The sequence below is a fragment of the Leucopleurus acutus genome, assembly GCF_964270905.1.
Source record: "Leucopleurus acutus genome assembly, chromosome: X".
In the NCBI taxonomy this organism is placed as follows: domain Eukaryota; kingdom Metazoa; phylum Chordata; class Mammalia; order Artiodactyla; family Delphinidae; genus Leucopleurus; species Leucopleurus acutus.
Window position 1 is genome coordinate 102216273 of NC_139148.1, and position 20329 is coordinate 102236601.

At 41.6% G+C, this 20329-nt stretch overlaps 1 protein-coding gene across 1 annotated transcript in view; it reads left to right on the forward strand.

Moving 5' to 3' along the window:
- Positions 1-20329, forward strand: part of DOCK11 (dedicator of cytokinesis 11) — a 191681-nt gene that overhangs the window by 78616 nt on the left and 92736 nt on the right. Inside the window, exons 15-22 of the mRNA XM_082865385.1 lie at positions 286-408; positions 613-689; positions 3308-3492; positions 3581-3646; positions 5962-6054; positions 8072-8195; positions 19131-19252; positions 19867-19953. Coding sequence (XP_082721511.1) covers positions 286-408; positions 613-689; positions 3308-3492; positions 3581-3646; positions 5962-6054; positions 8072-8195; positions 19131-19252; positions 19867-19953 — 877 coding nt within the window. The remainder of the gene's footprint in view (positions 1-285; positions 409-612; positions 690-3307; positions 3493-3580; positions 3647-5961; positions 6055-8071; positions 8196-19130; positions 19253-19866; positions 19954-20329) is intronic.

A 20329-nucleotide genomic window follows, 5' to 3' on the forward strand; every position in this document is an offset into this window, starting at 1 on the left:
AAGAATATACCACGATTTGTTTCTTCACCTGTTGATGAATATCTGGGTGGTTGCCATTTGGGGCTATAACAAATAAATCTGCTGTGAACGGTCAAGTACCATGTGGAAATATGCCTAGGAGCGGAATTGCAGGATCAGAGGGTAGGTGTATGCTTAACTTCGGGAGAAGCTGCCGAATTATGTATGTTCCAAGATAGTTTCACCATTTTCTACTCCCACCACCACTATTTTATCTTAATTTATCAATACTTTGGAGTTAAAAAACCCCTTCTGTTCCTGTTTTAGACCCATTTTCAAAGATATTCAAGGTTCTCTGGACCTGGATGGGAGATTTTCTCCTTTGTATAAACAAGACAGTAGCAAGCTTTCAAACGAAGACATTCTCAAGTTGCTCTCAGAATACAAGAAGTAAGTGTTTGGGAGTTACTGCAGTAGATCAGTATAATAGATGAATTATAATTCCTTCAGATTCTGAACGTGAGTCATATATGGGAAAAATCAAATGCTTCGGAGCATTTGGATTTTGGAAGCGTTTGGGAGTTTGGATAAAGTGTAACCAATGCACTTCTTAATCATATTTTTAAGTATCAAATATTCTTATTTTACATCTAGGCCAGAGAAGACCAAATTGCAGATTATTCCTGGGCAGCTAAACATCACAGTAGAATGTGTTCCTGTGGATTTATCAAGTAAGAACTTACATATTGCAAATAAGCCTACAGAGCTATTATGCTTGAATCTCAGGTTTTTATCTTCTCAGTGTTTTTCTTGAGGTTTACGTGGTATATTAGTTTCCTAGGGCTGCTGTAAGAAAGTATTACAAACTGGGTGGCTTAAAACGCAAATTTATTCTGTGGTTCTAGAGGCTAGAGGTCAAAATCAAGGTGTCAGCAGGGCCATGCTCCCTCTCAATGCTCTAAGGAAGAATCATTCCTCGCCTCTTCTAGCTTCTAGTGGCTGCTGACTCTCCTTGGCATCCTTTGCTTGTAGTTGCATCACTCCAATCTCTGCCTCTGTCCTCACATGGCCTTCTATTAAGAACACCAGTCATTGGGGTTAGGGCCCACCTTAATCCATTATGATCTCATCCTCCTAGCTAATTACATCTGCCAAGACCCTATTTCCAAATAAGGTCACATTCTGAGCTTCTAGTAGACATGAATTTGGGTGGGACACTGTTCAACCCAGGACGCATGATAAACAGTTACAGATTAGGAAGTGAATTGAGTTGATTTTATCAGGTGCTGTTTCATGTATTATATATGATGTTGTGAGTGTGCTCCAGTGAGTTTCTGCTCCTTTTGCCTTGGATAAGTTTCATCAACGAAGGGATCCAAAAGGAGGAGAATCTCTTTTCTTGTCTAAAGAATCTATGATCTCAGGAGACACAAAAGACAATTTGCAGGAAATAAAATGACTTGTAAATCTTTTTAAAATGTCCAATCTCAGTAATTATGCCACTAACACAAAGGTAAACATTTAAGCATTGGGATTTTTTTGTTCATCTATGAGATTTACAAAAATGAAGTGGAACTGTCTAATGCTGGCTAGGTTTTGGCCAGGCACCGTCCCCCATCACGAGTAGGAATACAGTTTGGCAGTAGATATCCATGAATGTCCGTAACTAAGGCATTCCATTTCTGAGATTCTGTCTAGCCATTTATTCACCGAATAAGCATTTATTGAGTAAACTTTATTGAATACTTACCAGATGCTTTGAAAGTATGGAGATTACAGTCTAGAATGAATGACAGACATTAAACAAGAAAACAAATAAATGAATAATTTCAGTCTGTGGTTGGGCAGGCTGCTTTAAAAAGGGTGGCCAGTGAAGGCTCACCATGTGACCCCGCCAGCATGTGGTGACTGTGGCTGTACATTCTGCTCTGAGGGTGTCCCATATGTAAAGACCTTGAGGTGGGAGCTAGCTTGGTTTGTATGGACAGAAACGGAGCCAATGTGGCTCTAGTGTAGTGTGTGACGGGCACGAGGGAGAGTAGGAGATGAAGTAGGAGAAGTAGGAAAAATCACGTCATGTAGAGAATTGTAAAGACCATGGTAACTCCTTAAAAGACTGAATTTCATTCCAAGTACCATGAGAAGTCACGAAAAGATTGAAGTAAGAGAGTGGCAATTGACATTTTAAGACATCTAAGAGTACAATGGCTTATTTTTTCCCTAAAGAAATAATTTGAAGTGTAGACAGGAGTTTATGCATAAAGGTGTTCTTTGCAGTGTTGTTTATGTGGGGTGGGGGCATTTGGAAACAACCAGAGCCCAACACTGTCAGTGTGGTTAAGGCAGTTATGGTATCCAGATACCATGAAACTTTATGCAGCTATGAAAAATGATGTTTACAAAGAATTCATGAAATAAGACATCAGATAAAACGCCAAAAAAAAAAAAACAGGATAAAGTTCTGTATACAGTGGGATTTTTGTGTTGTTATATAAAACATGCATAGGAAGAAGACTAGAAGAAAATAATGCCAAAATATTAGTAGTAGTTATCTCTGGGTAGTGAAATGATCACTTGTTTCTTTGTACCTTTACTCTATACCTCCAGATATTCTGTTGTAAGTATCACTATAATAGAAAGCCAAACCCAACGAAAAATATTGTGTCCTCGGGTCTGACTCTCCGGGGTCTTCCTCCTCCATCAGTATTGCTCTGCAGCAAGGACCAGCAGTCTTAGAGCCCCTTAAGTGTATGAATAACCTTTACTACAAGGGGCTACCTCAATAACATGTGCTGCTGCTACACCTCTCTGAGGCTTTGTGTTTTCCACTTTCGGGAGGATTGAATTTATTATTGGTAACACATCATAAGATTTGTAGTTTCAAAAGGCTGCCATTATTTCTTAAGTGAAAATTTGCACCTGCACCAAGTTAACTTTTTAAGAGTGACTAGCCATGAGCTAATTGGCATAAATTTACTGTTACTTCCCTGATACCAATAGAAATTTGCAGTGAAAGCTAAATTGCAGTCACAGGAGGAAAAATGTAATGGATTTCTTTGCAGAGTTTACATTTGTCAAAATTATGATGTGTTATATTTGGCAAATCACTCTACGTTGAGAATGAATAGCAATCCACGTCTGGTTTGAAGGGTTTCACTAAAACCAGCATCAGGCTACTTACTCCTACTTGTTCTTCTGGGTCCTTAAAGTGCTTGTATAACTTTTTGTCAATCACTAAGAATTCTATTTGTTAAACTGCTCTTTGAGAACACAAATCGTGTATATTTTTATAAATGCAGGAATGTGTTAATGATTGTTACATCTTTGCCTGTTCTTTTTTCTGCTGCAGACTGTATTACGTCTTCATATGTGCCCCTGAAGCCTTTTGAAAAGAATTGTCAAAATATTACTGTGGAAGTTGAAGAGTTTGTTCCAGAAATGACAAAATATTGTTATCCATTTACCGTTTACAAAAACCATCTATATGTATATCCCTTGCAGTTAAAATACGATAGCCAGAAAACATTTGCCAAGGTACACGGTGTAAACTATACATTTTGGGGTGTAAAATGTTATTTATAATTTTGTTTTGTCACTCATTTTGAATGATGAATCATTTTAGGCAAGGAACATCGCGGTCTGTGTGGAATTCCGGGATTCGGATGAAAGTGATGCTAGCGCTGTAAAGGTTTGTTTGTGATATTGTTAAGCATGCATTTTTGGTAGAGATAGAGATTTTGGTTCTCGGTAGTTCTGTATGCTAAGTTTAATGTGTTTAAATGTCGAAGAAAATGTACTAATGCGACAAATGTTATATCGTCTTCTCTACTCTTACGCGTTAAGAATGCGTTAAATACTAAGAAATAACAAACTGAGTTAGGAGCATATATAACTTTAAAAATGGGCAAGCTTCATATGCCAGATTTTTGCCTTTGCCCCACTTCGATTTTGCATTGCTCCAATGCCCAGTCACAAGGTCGTTTTCTCGTGACCTGACAGCTTATAACGGTACCATCAGGGGAGTTTAAACTCCTTTCTCCTTGAAACCTGAACGGGCTTCGAGCTGACAGAAGCACAGCATAACTGCTTTGATCTGAGATATGACTTCCAGTCTGTGGCTGGCCAAATGGTACCTCCAAACTTGAATTAGTGATCCACGAAAAGCATCTCAGCATTATCTGCTACCGCAATCCTTAAATACCTGTCACTTCACAGTGCCCTTACATTTTCACTCTTTATAGCCGCTTTTTACTTTTGGCCCTTTAGCCCATAGCCCATTAAGCAGAGGCCTGAGAGAGAAGTCAGACCGTCTAGCCATCACAGAGTGTTTATCTGGCTTCCCAACTTCTCTAGCTTGAGCCTAAATCAGACAGATGGATGGCAAATCTTCCACTTAAACCACCTTGGGAAAGAGGCTGGAACAGCCCCGGTTAAGTCATTGAATGGTTAATAGCTCTGACCCTTGAAAAGAGAGTTTTTTCACAGAGAAAGCTAGGTTAAATTAAGAATTAGCTGGCTCAAATGCGGTGTATGTTCTCTGATTCTTCCTTCAGTGGAGATGAGAATAACACTTTCTTCGCCCCCATGCGGTATCCTTTTTTCTTTTAACATCTTTATTGGAGTATAATTGCTTTACAATGGTGTGTTAGTTTCTGCTTTATAACAGAGTGAATCAGCTGTACTTATACATATATCCCCATATCTCTTCCCTCTTGCGTCTCCCTCCCTCCCACCCTCCCTATCCCACCCCTCTAGGTGGTCACAAAGCACCGAGCTGATCTCCCTGTGCTATGCGGCTGCTTCCCACTAGCTATCTATTTTACGTTTGGTAGTGTATATATGTCCATGCCACTCTCTCACTTTGTCCCAGCTGACCCTTGCCCCTCCCCGTGTCCTCAAATCCATTCTCCAGTAGGTCTGTGTCTTTATTCCCGTCTTACCCCTAGGTTCTTCATGACATTTTTTTCCTTAGATTCCATATATATGTGTTAGCATACGGTATTTGTCTTTCTCTTTCTGACTGACTTCACTCTGTATGACAGACTCTAGGTCCATCCACCTCACTACAAATAACTCAATTTCGTTTCTTTTTATGGCTGAGTAATATTCCATTGTATATATGTGCCACATCTTCTTTAGCCATTCATCCGATATCCTTTTTGTATACTTAAAGATTCTTAGGTTACCTCTCCGCAGTGCCTGCAAATTGCCTCCATGACCATATTTAAGGAGAGCTGGCGTTGCACTCACGTGGAGTGTCACTTTCATTTCTTAGCTGGCCCGGAGGCTAGCTCCGAAGTACCCGAGTGAGGCAGTTAGGACCTTGGCACAGTGACTCCATATTTTCATCCTTGAACTTACTAGGCCTATGGAACTGAAAAGCTCACACTAGAAATGAAATCGGATCTTTCCATGGAACCATGGAAAGCCTTCCATTAATTTTATTGGTGTAACAGCAAGCTGGTGACTCTTAAACTGTGGCTCATAAAGTGAGAGAACAGTAAGCTAGTCTGTAGCTTAATGGACATTCAGTTTCTAATTCCTCGAGGCTAGGAAGGGATCTGCTGTTGGTTCTATTTTGTTAACTCCTCGCCTTACCCCACTGCACAGCGAGCATTCAGCAAATGTTGCTGACCGACTGAGGGGGAGCTTCTCATACTAAGAAGTGCAAATAGCACGAGAGAAGTCAGCTTTCCAGCCTGGTTGGAGAGTGTTTCCCTTCCGAATGATGAGAAGTGTTCAGCCTCTTACTGTCAGCTAGGTTGGAATTATATTTCTCAGATGGCCGGAAATTCAGAAGCATTCACGCAGCCAAGTAAGGCGATGTCTGGGGTGGTGTCTGGAGTGACTGTAAATGATTTGGAATTTACAGGTTCATGGTGAGAGCTGGGTGGGCTTGGCTGTGACCCTGGGCTCACAGATGCCTCTAACTGTTTGTGGTTCCCTAGCATCGTGTTTAAAGAGTGACATTGAGGGTGGTGACTCTGTTTCCTTGTTTTGCAGTGTATTTATGGAAAACCTGCGGGGCCTGTTTTTACCACAAACGCTTACGCTGTTGTCTCGCATCACAACCAAAATCCAGAGTTCTATGATGAGGTAAAGCGCGTTATTTGGACGTTTACAAAACCCAGTGGTGGCTCTTCTTTTTCTCTTTGAATCATTTCCAATATTGTGTCTGCACTTTCACTCGCTGAATGTTTTGTCCCATGAAAATAGAAAATGTCACATCAGAACGAGGGGCCACTGCCTGCTTGGTGCCCTTTGGTGACAGTGGAAGATTGGCCCACAAATTGAAGGGGCTCTGGCGTGAGATAACGTAGGAAACAGACACCACACTGGAACGGGGACTCTGGCCCTTACTTTGACAACAGCTGGCTCCGTGACCTTGAGCAAGTCACTTCCTCTTTCTGAGTCTCCATTTCCAAAGCTTTAAAATAAGAAATTTAGAAGGGATTTTCTGAAGGCCCTTTTAGCTCTTTCTTCCTGTGGTCCTGCGTGGGAGGGTGCAGCCTCTCTGTAAGTGAAATGCTCCGAGAGGCACAGCGGCATGGCTGGGTCCCCAGAATCCCATTGGCTGCACTGAATGCCTCAGCGCAATGTAGACAGAGGGGGCTGGCGCGGTCTCCCGGCCTCCGAGCGCCTTTGCTCAGTCTGCCTTTCTGACCCTGTCCCTACCTCTTTCCTTCTTCCCACTTCTCTAGCTCTATGTCTCTGTGTCCTTTCCAGTGTCTCTCTTAGTGTCTCTGTCACAGCCTCTTCTCGTCTATGTGTAGTCGGCTTATCCAAATCCGCAGACTACTTTTGATGGCTGCGTGTCTCCATGGAACCCGGATGCGTATCCCAGGCCAGAAGCTCTGCTGTTTCTGCTTCTCAGGTTCCACGTCTACATCCCTGGCTTGGTCTGAAACCATCCCCCCTGCTGTCCTGATTTCCCCAGGCCCAGCTGCTGTTGTATGGAGGCCTTAAACCCCAGCCCGAGGCTCACTCATTCCTTCTCAGTCCAGTGCCCCTACTTTCTCCGGGGTGGAGAGGAGGGTAGTGGGACTTTGCATTTTCGCCACCCAGGGAGGGAGTATGTCCATATTGATGTGCAGCAGAGCATTAGATACCCAGATGGTCTGGATGCTGTGAATAGGCGTATTCTGTGGGGAAATATACCTACAACAGAAATTAGTTATAACACCAAAACCATGCCTTGTGTGAATGATAATTAGGCCAGATGTCCCATCACCAAGCTGTTTAATACATCCCTCTCTATAACCAATGTCAGTCACTAGAGAAAACTTGTTCATGTAGTAAGTAGTCCACATTATCTTTAGGAAATGGACTTTTCAAGCATTCACTATATATTAACCAGGAAAGTGAGTGTGAGCGTGTGTGTGTGTTTGCATGTGTTCCTGTGCAAGTCCACGTATGTGTGTTAAATCAATTAAATCTGTAATCTCTCTCCCATACACTTCCCAGGAGGCATTACAAACAGGCAGTTGGGTTCTGACTGGAAAAGTACTTGCAATGCTTGTTTTAAAGTATTAATTTTTAGTATTAAATTCGTGTGTCAGGACGATACTTTTTATTTATTCAAGAGTAAGGTTGTGTTCTTCTTCTAAAGAAATTTATATACACTGTAATTTGTGGATCCCATAATACCACAGTGACTTTTTGCATGTTTATTTGTAAAGGCTTAATTTTTTCTTCATGCAGAGGAGGGCAGTGATTTTGAAAAAAGCAGCCTTTCAAATTCAATGCACATTGTAGATGGATTGCATTCACTGACTTACATTGAGTTACAGAGTATCCCTGGGCTGTAAGGATGTGGTTTTGATCCAGTGTTTCAGAAAACCTGCTGCAAAGTTGAATCCAGGAGAATCCACTGGACTCTTCAGCAAAAGTAATAAATCAGCCCTCACAACCCAAGAGAATATTGTTGTCAAACTGTGAAACTGACCAGAAAAGCATTTGGAATATATTTAAATCATATCTATTATTTGACCACTTGGCTTGTGATTTAGAAAAGTATGTCATTGGAAAAGTATGATGAAACAGAGCTAAAGGTCTGACAGTCCAGCTTGACAATGAAAACAAAACGCTATGTGTAATTTTGCTTTCATTTCAGATTAAAATTGAGCTTCCCATTCACCTGCATCAAAAACATCATTTGCTTTTCACTTTTTATCATGTAAGCTGTGAAATTAACACAAAGGGAACAACCAAAAAGCAGGATACAGTTGAAACTCCAGGTACGTGTGCTCTTTAAATGTCTCTCTCTAGAGCTATTTGAAATGGAGTTGTCTTGGCTATATATAACCTCTTTTCATCGAGGTACAGACCACTTCCCCTCACCAAAAAGTACATTTCTGAGTTAAAAGTTCATTGGTGACAGATGAATTACATGTTCGTTTTATCATTATTTCTACCCAACGTCATGTCCAAATGCTTGCCAGTGTACTTAGACTACCATAGGCAACGTAAAGTAATATTGCCCCTCTCAGAGAGAAACCCATATTATGATGCAGTGTTTTTGTCATTTCTTTCACGTAGAATAGCCCAGCAACCAGAATTTTCCAGTTCTGCTCACTGAGAAGAGGGACATGAGCCCAGAGCCATGGGCGTTTTTGAACCTGAGGGAGATTGGGGTTCTAGTGAGAGGAGGACAGGTTTAACGAACTTGAATAAGCTTTGGTAGTAAAGCTCCAGTCATGGTCTCATTCAGCAAGGCTTTCGATAAGCCAATGGGAAGCATCCTTAGGAGAACATAGAAGGCCCTAAGAACATGGCCTGTGCCACTCCCACTATATCAGTATCAGCACGCCCTGGGATTCAGATCCAAGCTAGCCTGGACCAATCTTTATTTTATTTATTTAATTAATTATTTTTATTTTTTATTTTTTTTAACATCTTTATTGGAGTATAATTGCTTTACAATGGTGTGTTAGTTTCTGCTTTATAACAAAGTGACTCAGTTATACATATACATATATCCCCATATCTCTTCCCTCTTTTTATGGCTGAGTAATATTCCATTGTATATATGTGCTGCATCTTCTTTACCCATTCATCTGTTGATGGACACTTAGGTTGCTTCCATGTTCTGGCTATTGTAAATAGAGCTGCAATGAACATTGTGGTACATGACTCTTTTTGAATTATGGTTTTCTCAGGGTATATGTAATCCCAGTAGTGGGACTGCTGGGTCATATGGTAGTTCTATTTTTAGTTTTTTGAGGAACCTCCATACTGTTCTCCCTAGTGGCTGTATCAATTTACATTCCCACCAACAGTGCAAGAGGGTTCCCTTTTCTCCACACCCTCTCCAGCATTTATTGTTTGCAGGTGTTTTGATGATAGCCATTCTGGCCGGGGTGAGATGATATCTCATTGTAGTTTTGATTTGCATTTCTCTAATGATTAATGATGTTGAGCATTCTTTCATGTGTTTGTTGGCAATCTGTATATCTTCTTTGGAGAAATGTCTGTTTAGGTCTTCAGCCCATTTTTGGATTGGGTTGTTTGCTTTTTTGATATTGAGCTGCATGAGCTGCTTGTAAATTTTGGAGATTAATCCTTTGTCAGTTGCTTCATTTGCAAATATTTTCTCCCATTCTGAGGGTTGTCTTTTGGCCGTATTTATGGTTTCCTTTGCTGTGCAAAAGCTTTTAAGTTTCGTTAGGTCCCATTTGTTTATTTTTGTTTTTACTTCCATTTCTCTAGGAGCTGGGTCAAAAAGGATCTTGCTGTGATTTAGGTCATAGAGTGTGCTGCCTATGGTTTCCTCTTAAGAGTTTGATAGTTTCTGGCCTTACATTTAGGTCTCTAATCCATTTTGAGTTTATTTTAGTGTATGGTGTTAGGGAGTGTTCTAATTTCATTGTTTTACATGTACCTGTCCAGTTTTCCCAGCACCACTTATTGAAGAGGCTGTCTTTTCTCCACAGTACATTCCTGCCTCCTTTATCAAAGATAAGGTGACCATATGTGCATGGGTTTATCTCTGGGCTTTCTATCCTGTTCCATTGATCTATATTTCTGTTTTTGTGGCAGTACCATACTGTCTTGACTACTGTAGCTTTGTAGTATAGTCTCAAGTCAGGGAGCCTGATTCCTCCAGCTCCGTTTTTCGTTCTCAAGATTGCTTTGGCTATTCGGGGTCTTTTGTGTTTCCATACAAATTGTGAAATTTTTGGTTCTAGTTCTGTGAAAAATGCCAGTGGTAGTTTGATAGGGATTGCATTGAATCTATAGATTGCTTTGGGTAGTAGAGTCATTTTCACAGTGTTGATTCTTCCAATCCAGGAACATGGTATATCTCTCCATCTGTTTGTATCATTTTTAATTTCTTTCATCAGTGTCTTATAGTTTTCTGCATACAGGTCTTTTGTCTCCATAGGTAGGTTTATTCCTAGATATTTTATTCTTTCTGTTGCAGTGGTAAATGGAGTGTTTTCTTAATTTCTCTTTCAGATTTTTCATCATTAGTGTATAGGAATGCCAGAGAGTTCTGTGCATTAGTTTTGTATCCTGCTACTTTACCAAATTCATTGATTAGCTCTAGTAGTTTTCTGGTGGCATGTTTAGGATTCTTTGTGTATAGTACCATGTCATCTGCAAACAGTGACAGCTTTACTTCTTCTTTTCCGATTTGGATTCCTTTCATTTCTTTTTCTTCTCTGATTGCTGTGGCTAAAACTTCCAGAACTATGTTGAATAATAGTGGTGAGAGTGGACAACCTTGTCTTGTTCCTGATCTTATAGGCAATGGTTTCAGTTTTTCACCATTGAGAACAATGTTGGCTGTGGGTTTGTGATACATGGCCTTTATTATGTCGAGGTAGGTTCCCTCTCTGCCTGCTTTCTGGAGGGTTTTTATCATAAATGGGTGTTGAATTTTGTCGAAAGCTTTTTCTGCATCTATTGAGGTGATCATATGGTTTTTCTTCTTCAGTTTGTTAAGATGGTGTATCACGTTGATTGATTTGCGTATATTGAAGAATCCTTGCATTCCTGGGATAAACCCCACTTGATCATGGTGTATGATCCTTTTAATGTGCTGTTGGATTCTGTTTGCTAATATTTTGTTGAGGATTTTTGCATCTTTGTTCATCAGTGATATTGGCCTGTAGTTTTCTTTGTTTGTGACATCTTTGTCTGGTTTTGGTATCAGGGTGATGGTGGCCTCGTAGAATGAGTTTGGGAGTGTTCCTCCCTCTGCTCTATTTTGGAAGAGTTTGAGAAGGATGGGTGTTAGCTCTTCTCTAAATGTTTGATAGAAGTCGCCTGTGAAGCCGTCTGATCCTGGGCTTTTGTTTGCTGGAAGATTTTTAATCACAGTTTCAGTTTTAGTGCTTGTGATTGGTCTGTTTATATTTTCTGTTTCTTCCTGGTTCAGTCTTGGAAGGTTGTGCATTTCTAAGAATTCGTCCATTTCTTCCAGGTTGTCCATTTTATTGGCATATAGTTGCTTTAGTAATCTCTCATGATCCTGTGTATTTCTGCAGTGTCAGTTGTTACTTCTCCATTTTCATTTCTAATTCTATTGATTTGAGTCTTCTCCCTTTTTTTCCTGATGAGTCTGGCTAGTGGTTTATCAATTTGGTTTATCTTCTCAAAGAACCAGCTTTTATTTTTATTGATCTTTGCTATCGTTTCCTTCATTTCTTTTTCATTTATTTCTGATCTGATCTTTATGATTTCTTTCCTTCTGCTAACTTTGGGGTTCTTTTGTTCTTCTTTCTCTAATTGCTTTAGGTGTAAGGTTAGGTTGTTTATATGAGATGTTTCTTGTTTCTTGATGTAGGATTCTATTGCTCTAAACTTCCCTCTTAGAACTGCTTTTGCTCCATCCCATAGGTTTTGGGTTGTCGTGTCTCCATTGTCATTTGTTTCTAGGTATTTTTTGATTTCCTCTTTGATTTCTTCAGTGATCTCTTGGTTATTAAGTAGTGTATGGTTTAGCCTCCATGTGTTTGTATTTTTTACAGATTTTTTCCTGATATCTAGTCTCATAGCGTTGTGGTCGGAAAAGATACTTGATACGATTTCAGTTTTCTTAAATTTACCAAGGCTTGATTTGTGACCCAAGATATGATCTATCCTGGAGAATGTTCCATGAGCACTTGAGAAGAATGTGTATTCTGTTGTTTTTGGATGAAATGTCCTATAAATACCAGTTAAGTCCATCTTGTTTAATGTATCATTTAAAGCTTGTGTTTCCTTATTTATTTTCATTTTGGATGATCTGTCCATTGGTGAAAGTGGGGTGTTAAAGTCCCCTACTATGGTTGTGTTACTGTCGATTTCCCCTTTTATGGCTGTTAGTATTTGCCTCGTGTATCGAGGTGCTCCTATGTTGGGTGCATAAATGTCTACAATTGTTATATCTTCTTCTTGGATCGATCCCTTGATCATTATGTAGTGTCATTCTTTGCCTTTTTAACATTCTTTGTTTTAAAGTCTATTTTGTGTGATATGAGAATTGCTACTCCAGCTTTCTTTTGATTTCCATTTGCATGGAATATCTTTTTCCATCCCCTCACTTTCAGTCTGTATGTGTCCCTAGGTCTGAAGTGGGTCTCTTGTAGACAGCATATATACGGGTCTTGTTTTTGTATCCATTCAGCCAGTCTGTGTCTTTTGGTGGGAGCGTTTAGTCCATTTACATTTAAGGTAATTATCGATATGTATGCTCCTATCACCATTTTCTTAATTTTTTTGGGTTTTTTATTGTAGGTCTTTTCCTTCTCTTGTGTTTCTTGCCTAGAGAAGTTCCTTCTCATTTGTTGTAGAGCTGGTTTGGTGGTGCTGAATTCTCTTAGCTTTTGTTTGTCTGTAAAGGTTTTAATTTCTCTGTCAAATCTGAATGAGATCCTTGCTGGGTAGAGTAATCTTGGTTGTAGGTTTTTCTCCTTCATCACTTTAAATATGTCCTGCCACTCCCTTCTGGCTTGTAGAGTTTCTGTTGAAAGATCAGCTGTTAACCTTATGGGGATTCCCTTGTGTGTTATTTGTTGTTTTTCCCTTGCTGCTTTTAATATTTTTCTCTGTATTTAATTTTTGATAGTTTGATTAGTATGTGTCTTGGTGTGTTTCTCCTTGGATTTATCCTGTATGGGACTCTCTGTGCTTCCTGGACTTGAGTAACTATTTGCTTTCCCATATTAGGGAAGTTTTCAACTGTAATCTCTTCAAATATTTTCTCTGTCCCTTTCATTTTCTGTTCTTCTTCTGGGACCCCTATAATTCGAATGTTGGTGAGTTTAATGTTGTCCCAGTGGTTTCTGAGACTGTCCTCAATTCTTTTCATTTTTTTTCTTTATTCTGCTCTGCAGTAATTATTTCCACTATTTTATCTTCCAGGTCACTTATCCATTCTTCTGCCTCAGTTATTCTGTTATTGATCCCTTCCAGAGAATTTTTCATTTCATTTATTGTGTTGTTCATCACTGTTTGTTTGCTCTTTACTTCTTCTAGGTCCTTGTTTAAAGTTTCTTGTATTTTGTCCCTTCTGTCTCCAAGATTTTGGGTCATCTTTACTATCATTATTCTGAATTCTTTTTCAGGTAGACTGCCTATTTCCTCTTCATTTGTTAGGTCTGGTGGGTTTTTACCTTGCTCCTTCATCTGCTGTGTGCTTCTCTGTCTTCTCATTTTGCTTAACTTACTGTGTTTGGGGTCTCCTTTTTGCAGGCTGCAGGTTCATAGTTTCCGTTGTTTTTGGTGTCTGTCCCCAGTGGCTAAGGTTGGTTCAGTGGGTTGTGTGGGCTTCCTGGTGGAGGGGACTAGTGCCTCTGTTCTGGCGGATGAGGCTGGATCTTGTCTTTCTCGTGGGCAGGTCCACGTCTGGTGGTGTGTTTTGGGGTGTCTGTGGCCTTATTATAATTTTAGGCAGCCTCTGTGCTAATGGATGGGGTTGTGTTCCTGTCTTTCTAGTTGTTTGGCATAGGGTGTCCAGCACTGTAGCTTGCTGGTCATTGACTGGAGCTGGGTGCTGGTGTTGAGATGGAGATCTCTGGGAGATTTTCGCTGTTTGATTTTTTTTTTAACATCTTTATTGGGGTATAATTGCTTTACAATGGTGTGTTAGTTTTCGCCGTTTGATATTATGTGGAGCTGGGAGGTCTCTTGTGGACCAATGTCCTGAACTTGGCTCTCCCACCTCAGAGGCACAGACCTGACACCTGGCTGGAGCACCAAGAGCCTGTCATCCACACAGCTCAGAGTAAAAGGCAGAAAAAAAAGAAAGAAAGCAAGCAGAAGATAAAATAAAAGTTTTTAAATAAAAAATAATTATTAAAAAAATTTTAAAAAGTAATAAAAAAAAGAAAGAAGAGAGTTACCAAGCCAAAAAACAAATCCACCAATGATAGCAAGCGATAAAAACTATACTAAAAAAAAACAAAAAAAAGAGACAGAACCCTAGGACAAATGGTAAGAGCAAAGCTATACAGACAAAATCACACACAGAATCATACACATACACAGTCACGAAAAGAGAAAAAATATATATATCATTGCTCCCAAAGCCCGCCTCCTCAATTTGGGATGATTCGCTGTCTATTCAGGTATTCCACAGATGCAGGGTGCATCAAGTTGATTGTGGAGCTTTAATCCGCTGCTCCTGAGGCTGCTGGGAGAGATTTCCCTTTGTCTTCTTTGTTCGCACAGCTGCCGGGGGCTCAGCTTTGGATTTGGCCCCGCCTCTGCGTGTAGGTCGCCTGAGGCGTCTGTTCCCGCCCAGACGGGACGGGGTTAAAGGAGCCGCTGATTCGGGGGCTCTGGTTCACTGAGGCCGGGGGGGAGGGAGGGGCACAGAGTGCGGGGGGGCGGTGGGAGTGGCGGTGGGGGGGGGAGCCTGCGGCGGCAGAGGCCGGCGTGACGTTGCACCAGCCTCAGGCGCGCCGTGCGTTCTGCCGGGGAAGTTGTCCCTGGATCCCGGGACCCTGGCAGTGGCGGGCTGCAGAAGCTCCCGGGAGGGGAGGTGGGGAGAGTGACCTGTGCTCGCACAGGGGCTTCGTGGTGGCTGCAGCAGCAGCCTTAGCGTCTCATGCCCGGCTCTGGGGTCCGCGCTGATAGCTGCGGCTCGCCCCTGTCTCTGGAGCTCCTTTAAGCGGCGCTCTGAATCTCCTCTCCTCACGCAGCAGGAAACAAAGAGGCAAGAAAAAGTCTCTTGCCTCTTCGGCAGGTCCAGACCTTTTTCCGGACTCCCTCCCGGCTAGCCGTGGCGCACTACCACCCCTCAGGCTGTGTTCACGCAGCCAACCCCAGTCCTCTCCCGGCGCTCCGCCGGAAGCCCGAGCCTCAGCTCCCAGCCCCGCCCACGCGGGCACGTGAGCAGACAAGCCTCTCGGGCTGGTGAGTGCAGGTGTCCACCGACCTCTGTGCGGGAATCTCTCCGCTTTGCCCTCCGCACCCCTGTTGCTGCGCTCTCCTCCACGGCTCCCAAGCTCCCCACCTCCGCCACCTGCAGTCTCCGCCCACGAAGGAGCTTCCTAGTGTGTGGAAACCTTTCCTCCTTCACAGCTCCCTCCCTCTGTTGCAGGTCCCGTCCCTGTTCTTTTGTCTTTGTTTTTTCTTTTGCCCTACCCAGGTACGTGGGGAGTTTCTTGCCTTTTGGGAGGTTTGAGGTCTTCTGCCAGCGTTCAGTAGGTTTTCTGTAGGCGTTGTTGCACATGTAGATGTATTATGTATTTGTGGGGAGGAAGGTGATCTCCACGTCTTACTCTTCCGCCATCTTGAAGCTCCTGTTATTTATTTTTGGCTGCATTGGGTCTTCGTTGCGTGCAGGCTTCGTCTAGTTGCGGCGAGTGGGGGCTACTCTGTTGCGGTGCACGGGCTTCTCACTGCGGTGGCTTCTCTTGTTGCGTAGCACAGGCTCTAGAGCCCAGGCTCAGTAGCTGTGGCACACGGGCTTAGTTGCTCCGCGGCATGTGGGATCTTCCCGGACCAGGGAGCGAACCCATGTCCCCTGCGCTGGCAGGCGGATTCTTAACCATTGCACCACCAGGGAAGTCCCTGGACCAATCTTAAATTGGTTCGTTTGTTCATTCACTCAGCAAATATGTCTGCGTATGTATTATGTACAAGATATTATAGGAGGTACTATGGAGAATACAGTGGAGAACCAAGCATAGATCTCATCTTCAGTGAGCACATGATCTAGTAGGGGAAATGAGACCTATGTAGACATTTATAACACAAGACAGAAAGTAGTAGTTACCTAGAAAATGGCGCTATGTGATGTCAGAGAAGAGCGAGTTATTACTTCAGCTGGTGGAGAGCCAAGTGGCTGGGAATTAGGTAAGGGTTCCAGGAGGACATGGTGTTTGGGTGAGGCCTTAAAGGGCAGGGTAGAGTTTGATAATGCAGTGATGGTAGGAAGGTAGAGGATTCCAGGATGAAGGAACAGCTGGTACAGAGGCAGAGTATTGAGGGGTCTGAACAGGGAACCACAAGTAATTCAATAGGATCAAAGCACAGGGTACTGGGGAGGGAATCATAGGATGCCAGGTTGGAAAGGAAGCATCAGATGGTGGAAAGCCCTGAATGCCAAGTTGTGGGTTTGATTTTATTCTGTTACCAATAAGGAAATACTGGAGGGTTGTAAACACCAGTAAGAGCTGTTTTGCAGGAAATCTAATCAGGCAGCAATATAATGGGTGAGGTGAGTTGGAGCAGGAAGAAGGAAGGAAGGAGGAAACACCAGTTAGGGAGCTATTTCTGAAGTCCAGGAGAGAAAGGGGGCCGCACTATGGCTGTAACGTGGCGGGGTGGGGTGGAGGAAAAGAGAATTGCAGAGGAATATACTGAACCTGGCAAGTGATTGGCCACTAGAGAGGTAATTCAAAGTTAGCACTAAAGTTTCGAAACTGGAAAGAAGGTATTGCCAGGTAGCAGAATTGTGGGTAGGGATGGTAGGTTTTGACTGATGTTGAGTTTGAGGTGCTAGTGAGACATCTGAGTGATGCCCGGCCCACAGCAGGACTGAATATTAGGAAGTTCCCTTTGTGGATAGGGTGGTCCTCTTCTAGATCCCCATAGAAATTGCAGTTCATTCAGGGTAGGGACCTTGCAGTTTGAGAAGAAATCTGGCAGAATGATAAGAACCTATAACAGTGCACCTCCTGAGCAACAAATGACTATTTCCTTATCCAAATCCTAGACAGATTGGGCAAGATGCTTAGTGGAGTGTGAGATGGTGGTTCTATGTGCCACTCATCACTTTTTTAAAAAATATATTAAAAAATTATTTGAAGTATAGTTGATTTACGATGTTTCAGGTGTACAGCAAAGTGATTCAGTATATACACCTATATATATATATATTCTTTTTCAGATTCTTTTCCATTATAGGTTATTACAAGATATTGAATATAGTTAGTTCCCTGTGCTATACAGTAGGTCCTAGTTGTTTATTTTATGTAGAGTAGTGTGTATCTGTTAATCCCAAACTCCTAATTTATCCCTCCCTCCCCACCACTCATCACTTTTAACTGTCCATCCTTTAAGTGGCTTCACATCTTTGAGCCAGATGGCTTGTGCTTGACATCGTACCTTGATAGCTTCCAAGTGTGCTAGATGAGTTTTGACTGCAAGACACCCTTGGCCATGCCCTGATTGATTCACAGTGCAAAATGTTGCCTAAGCAATTCCACAGAGACAGAAAGGAGATCCGTGGTTGGCCGGGACTGGAAGAAGGGAAAGTAGGGTGTGACTTCTAAGGGGATATGGAGTTCCTTTTTGGGGTGATGAAAAAGTTCTGGAATTAGATAGTGGCAATAGATGCACAGCTCTGTGAATATACTAAGAACCATTGAATTGTATACGTTAAATATTCAGTAGATGAATTGTATGGCATCTTTATTATATCTCAGTAAGAATTTCTTTAAGGAAAAAAAAATGTTGCCTAAGAAGAAGAACTATATTTTCCTTTTCCTACTTTCTGGACTGGAAACCTTTTGCCATGTGTCTAATTTTCAGTTTAACTACTTTGACAGAGTCCTTTTGCATGGTTTTTCTGCTCATGTTACTTTCCTCTGCTTTTTCTAAAAGAAGATCTCTGGGTAGAGCATTTCTGAAGTTGTACTAGTCAGATGCCCTTCAGGCATGTTTCAGCATCTGAGAGAGCCTTTCAGTCTGCTTAGAGAAAGCAACATATTAATCTCTTTAAGAATTAAAGCATTTGCCAAATTAAACACGCGAATGAAAACATTCTAACCAGATTTGTGTTGACTTCTGTGCTCACAGTGTAAACACACGCACGCGTGCGCACACACACACACACGCACTCACGCAAAGTATTTCAAAATATCAGAAAGCAATGGCTTTCAAAAGTACTCTCCAGCCAACACCCTCTCTCGTATGCCAGAACTCAGTCCAGAGCAAGCTTTTTTATAGCTGAGTTATATAAACACTTGAAACCCAGAGTAATCTCTATAATGGAAATACTGACATCGCTTGACTTGAGCAACACAGATGGCTCTGGCTTTTTTAGCTAGAACATGATGAGTTTTCTAATAGGAAGCCAAGAGGCTCTTTGGGGTAGAACTGTTAAGAAATGTAGAGACTGGGAGGAAAATCTCTCAGTGGATTGCAGTTGTAAGCACTGTGCCCTGGCTGCATTCTCCTACTACCGCTCTTCCTTCTGTAATCAGGAAAACTGCCCAGATAGATACTGCCTTGTATAAGTATGGAATGTAATGTTGACTCGTGACCTTAATTTTCTGCAGTCCCTTGCTTACCCTGGGGTTGCTGGAAGCAACAATGGTGATTGTTGTCTCAGATATGAGACTCTGTAAGGATGGACGAGAGACATCTGAATCGTTTAAAACATAAGTCTACCAAAAATTCTCCCCCACTGTGTCAAGATGATGAAATTGATGCACTTTAAAAGTTTTCAAGTGTTTTGGTATATTAGCTCACTTTGGTCTCTCAATCACTCTGATAGAAGAGCTGTGTGTTGTTGTTTCCATCATTATAGTCAAGGAGGTAGCATGAATAACCTGTTAGTGGTCAGGCTAGGATTAGGAAGCGATACAGACTCATTGTTCCTTCCCCAGTACTCGGATGCCCAACACCTGGACTCCCACATACAGACCTGCCCTGCTCCCCGGTGAGCAGACATTGGTGTAGCTAAGTGCATTTGCGATTTCGTTTCTCATGGTTGTTTATTGTCTTGGCAGTTGGCTTTGCCTGGGTACCTTTGCTGAAGGACGGTAGAATCATCACATTTGAGCAGCAGCTGCCAGTTTCCGCTAATCTTCCCCCAGGTTACCTGAATCTGAATGATGCCGAATCAAGAAGGGTAGGAAAATATCTGTATTTGTTGAAGTAATCATGATGAAGTGTTTTTCCCCCCTCTTTTTAAAAAACTGTATTGAAGTACAGTTGATTTACAGCATCGTGTTAATTTCTGCTGTCCAGCAAAGTGATTCAGTTATACGTATATGATGAAATGTTTAAAAAGTAGAATACCGTTGGCATAGTCGATAGTTTGGTCTGGTTGATGGCTACTCAGAGTGTGGTTTGAGGGCCGGTGCTGGTCCACGACGAAGCTAAGTATAGAAAATGAGTGTTGAGAAGCTTGTATAATAGGTTGACAAAGTAACCTCACGTCTGTTGATTCTGATAACGATTTTTAAAATGGGACTTCGATTTTGTGCGTCATGAAAAGAATTCATTTATTTAGTAATTTTTATTGTCATTTGGAAAAGTATCAGCCTGCAAAGGATTGGAAATTCAGAATGGTTTAGGATACATTTATTCTAAAGGCATGTTATTTTCTCCAATAATTCCCTATGTGCAAAACGAACACATCTGTTTCTGAAAGAAAATGCTGAAATGCATAAAGGCGTTATATGTTGCTCATCTGTCCATTGCTATGGTACAGAAACTCATGTGTGTATTTTCTCTTCACAGCAGTCTAATGCGGATATTAAGTGGGTAGATGGTGCAAAGCCTTTGTTGAAGATTAAAAGTCACTTGGAGTCTACCATTTATACTCAAGTAAGTTGCATCACCTGAATTTTGTCAATTTTAATACTTGACTATATTTCTGGACTAAAATAGACTATATTCGATTCTACAGCCTTAGAGAAGTTGTGGCCTGAAAGACTTTCTCATTAGTAATAACATCATTCTTAATAATGGCTCAAAGTTAAAAATTCTTCTCAAATTACCAAATCCTTTTACCTATTAATGCCCCTTTTCTGTTTCAGGATTCTGTCCAGTATAGCGTGTTACATTTAGTTGTCATATCTCCTTAGGCTCTTCTTGGCGGTGACAAGTTCCGAGACTTTCATTGTTTTTGGTCACCTTGTCAGTTTTCAGGACTACTGGCATTTTGTAGGATGGCCCTCTGTTGGGATTTGTCTGACATTTT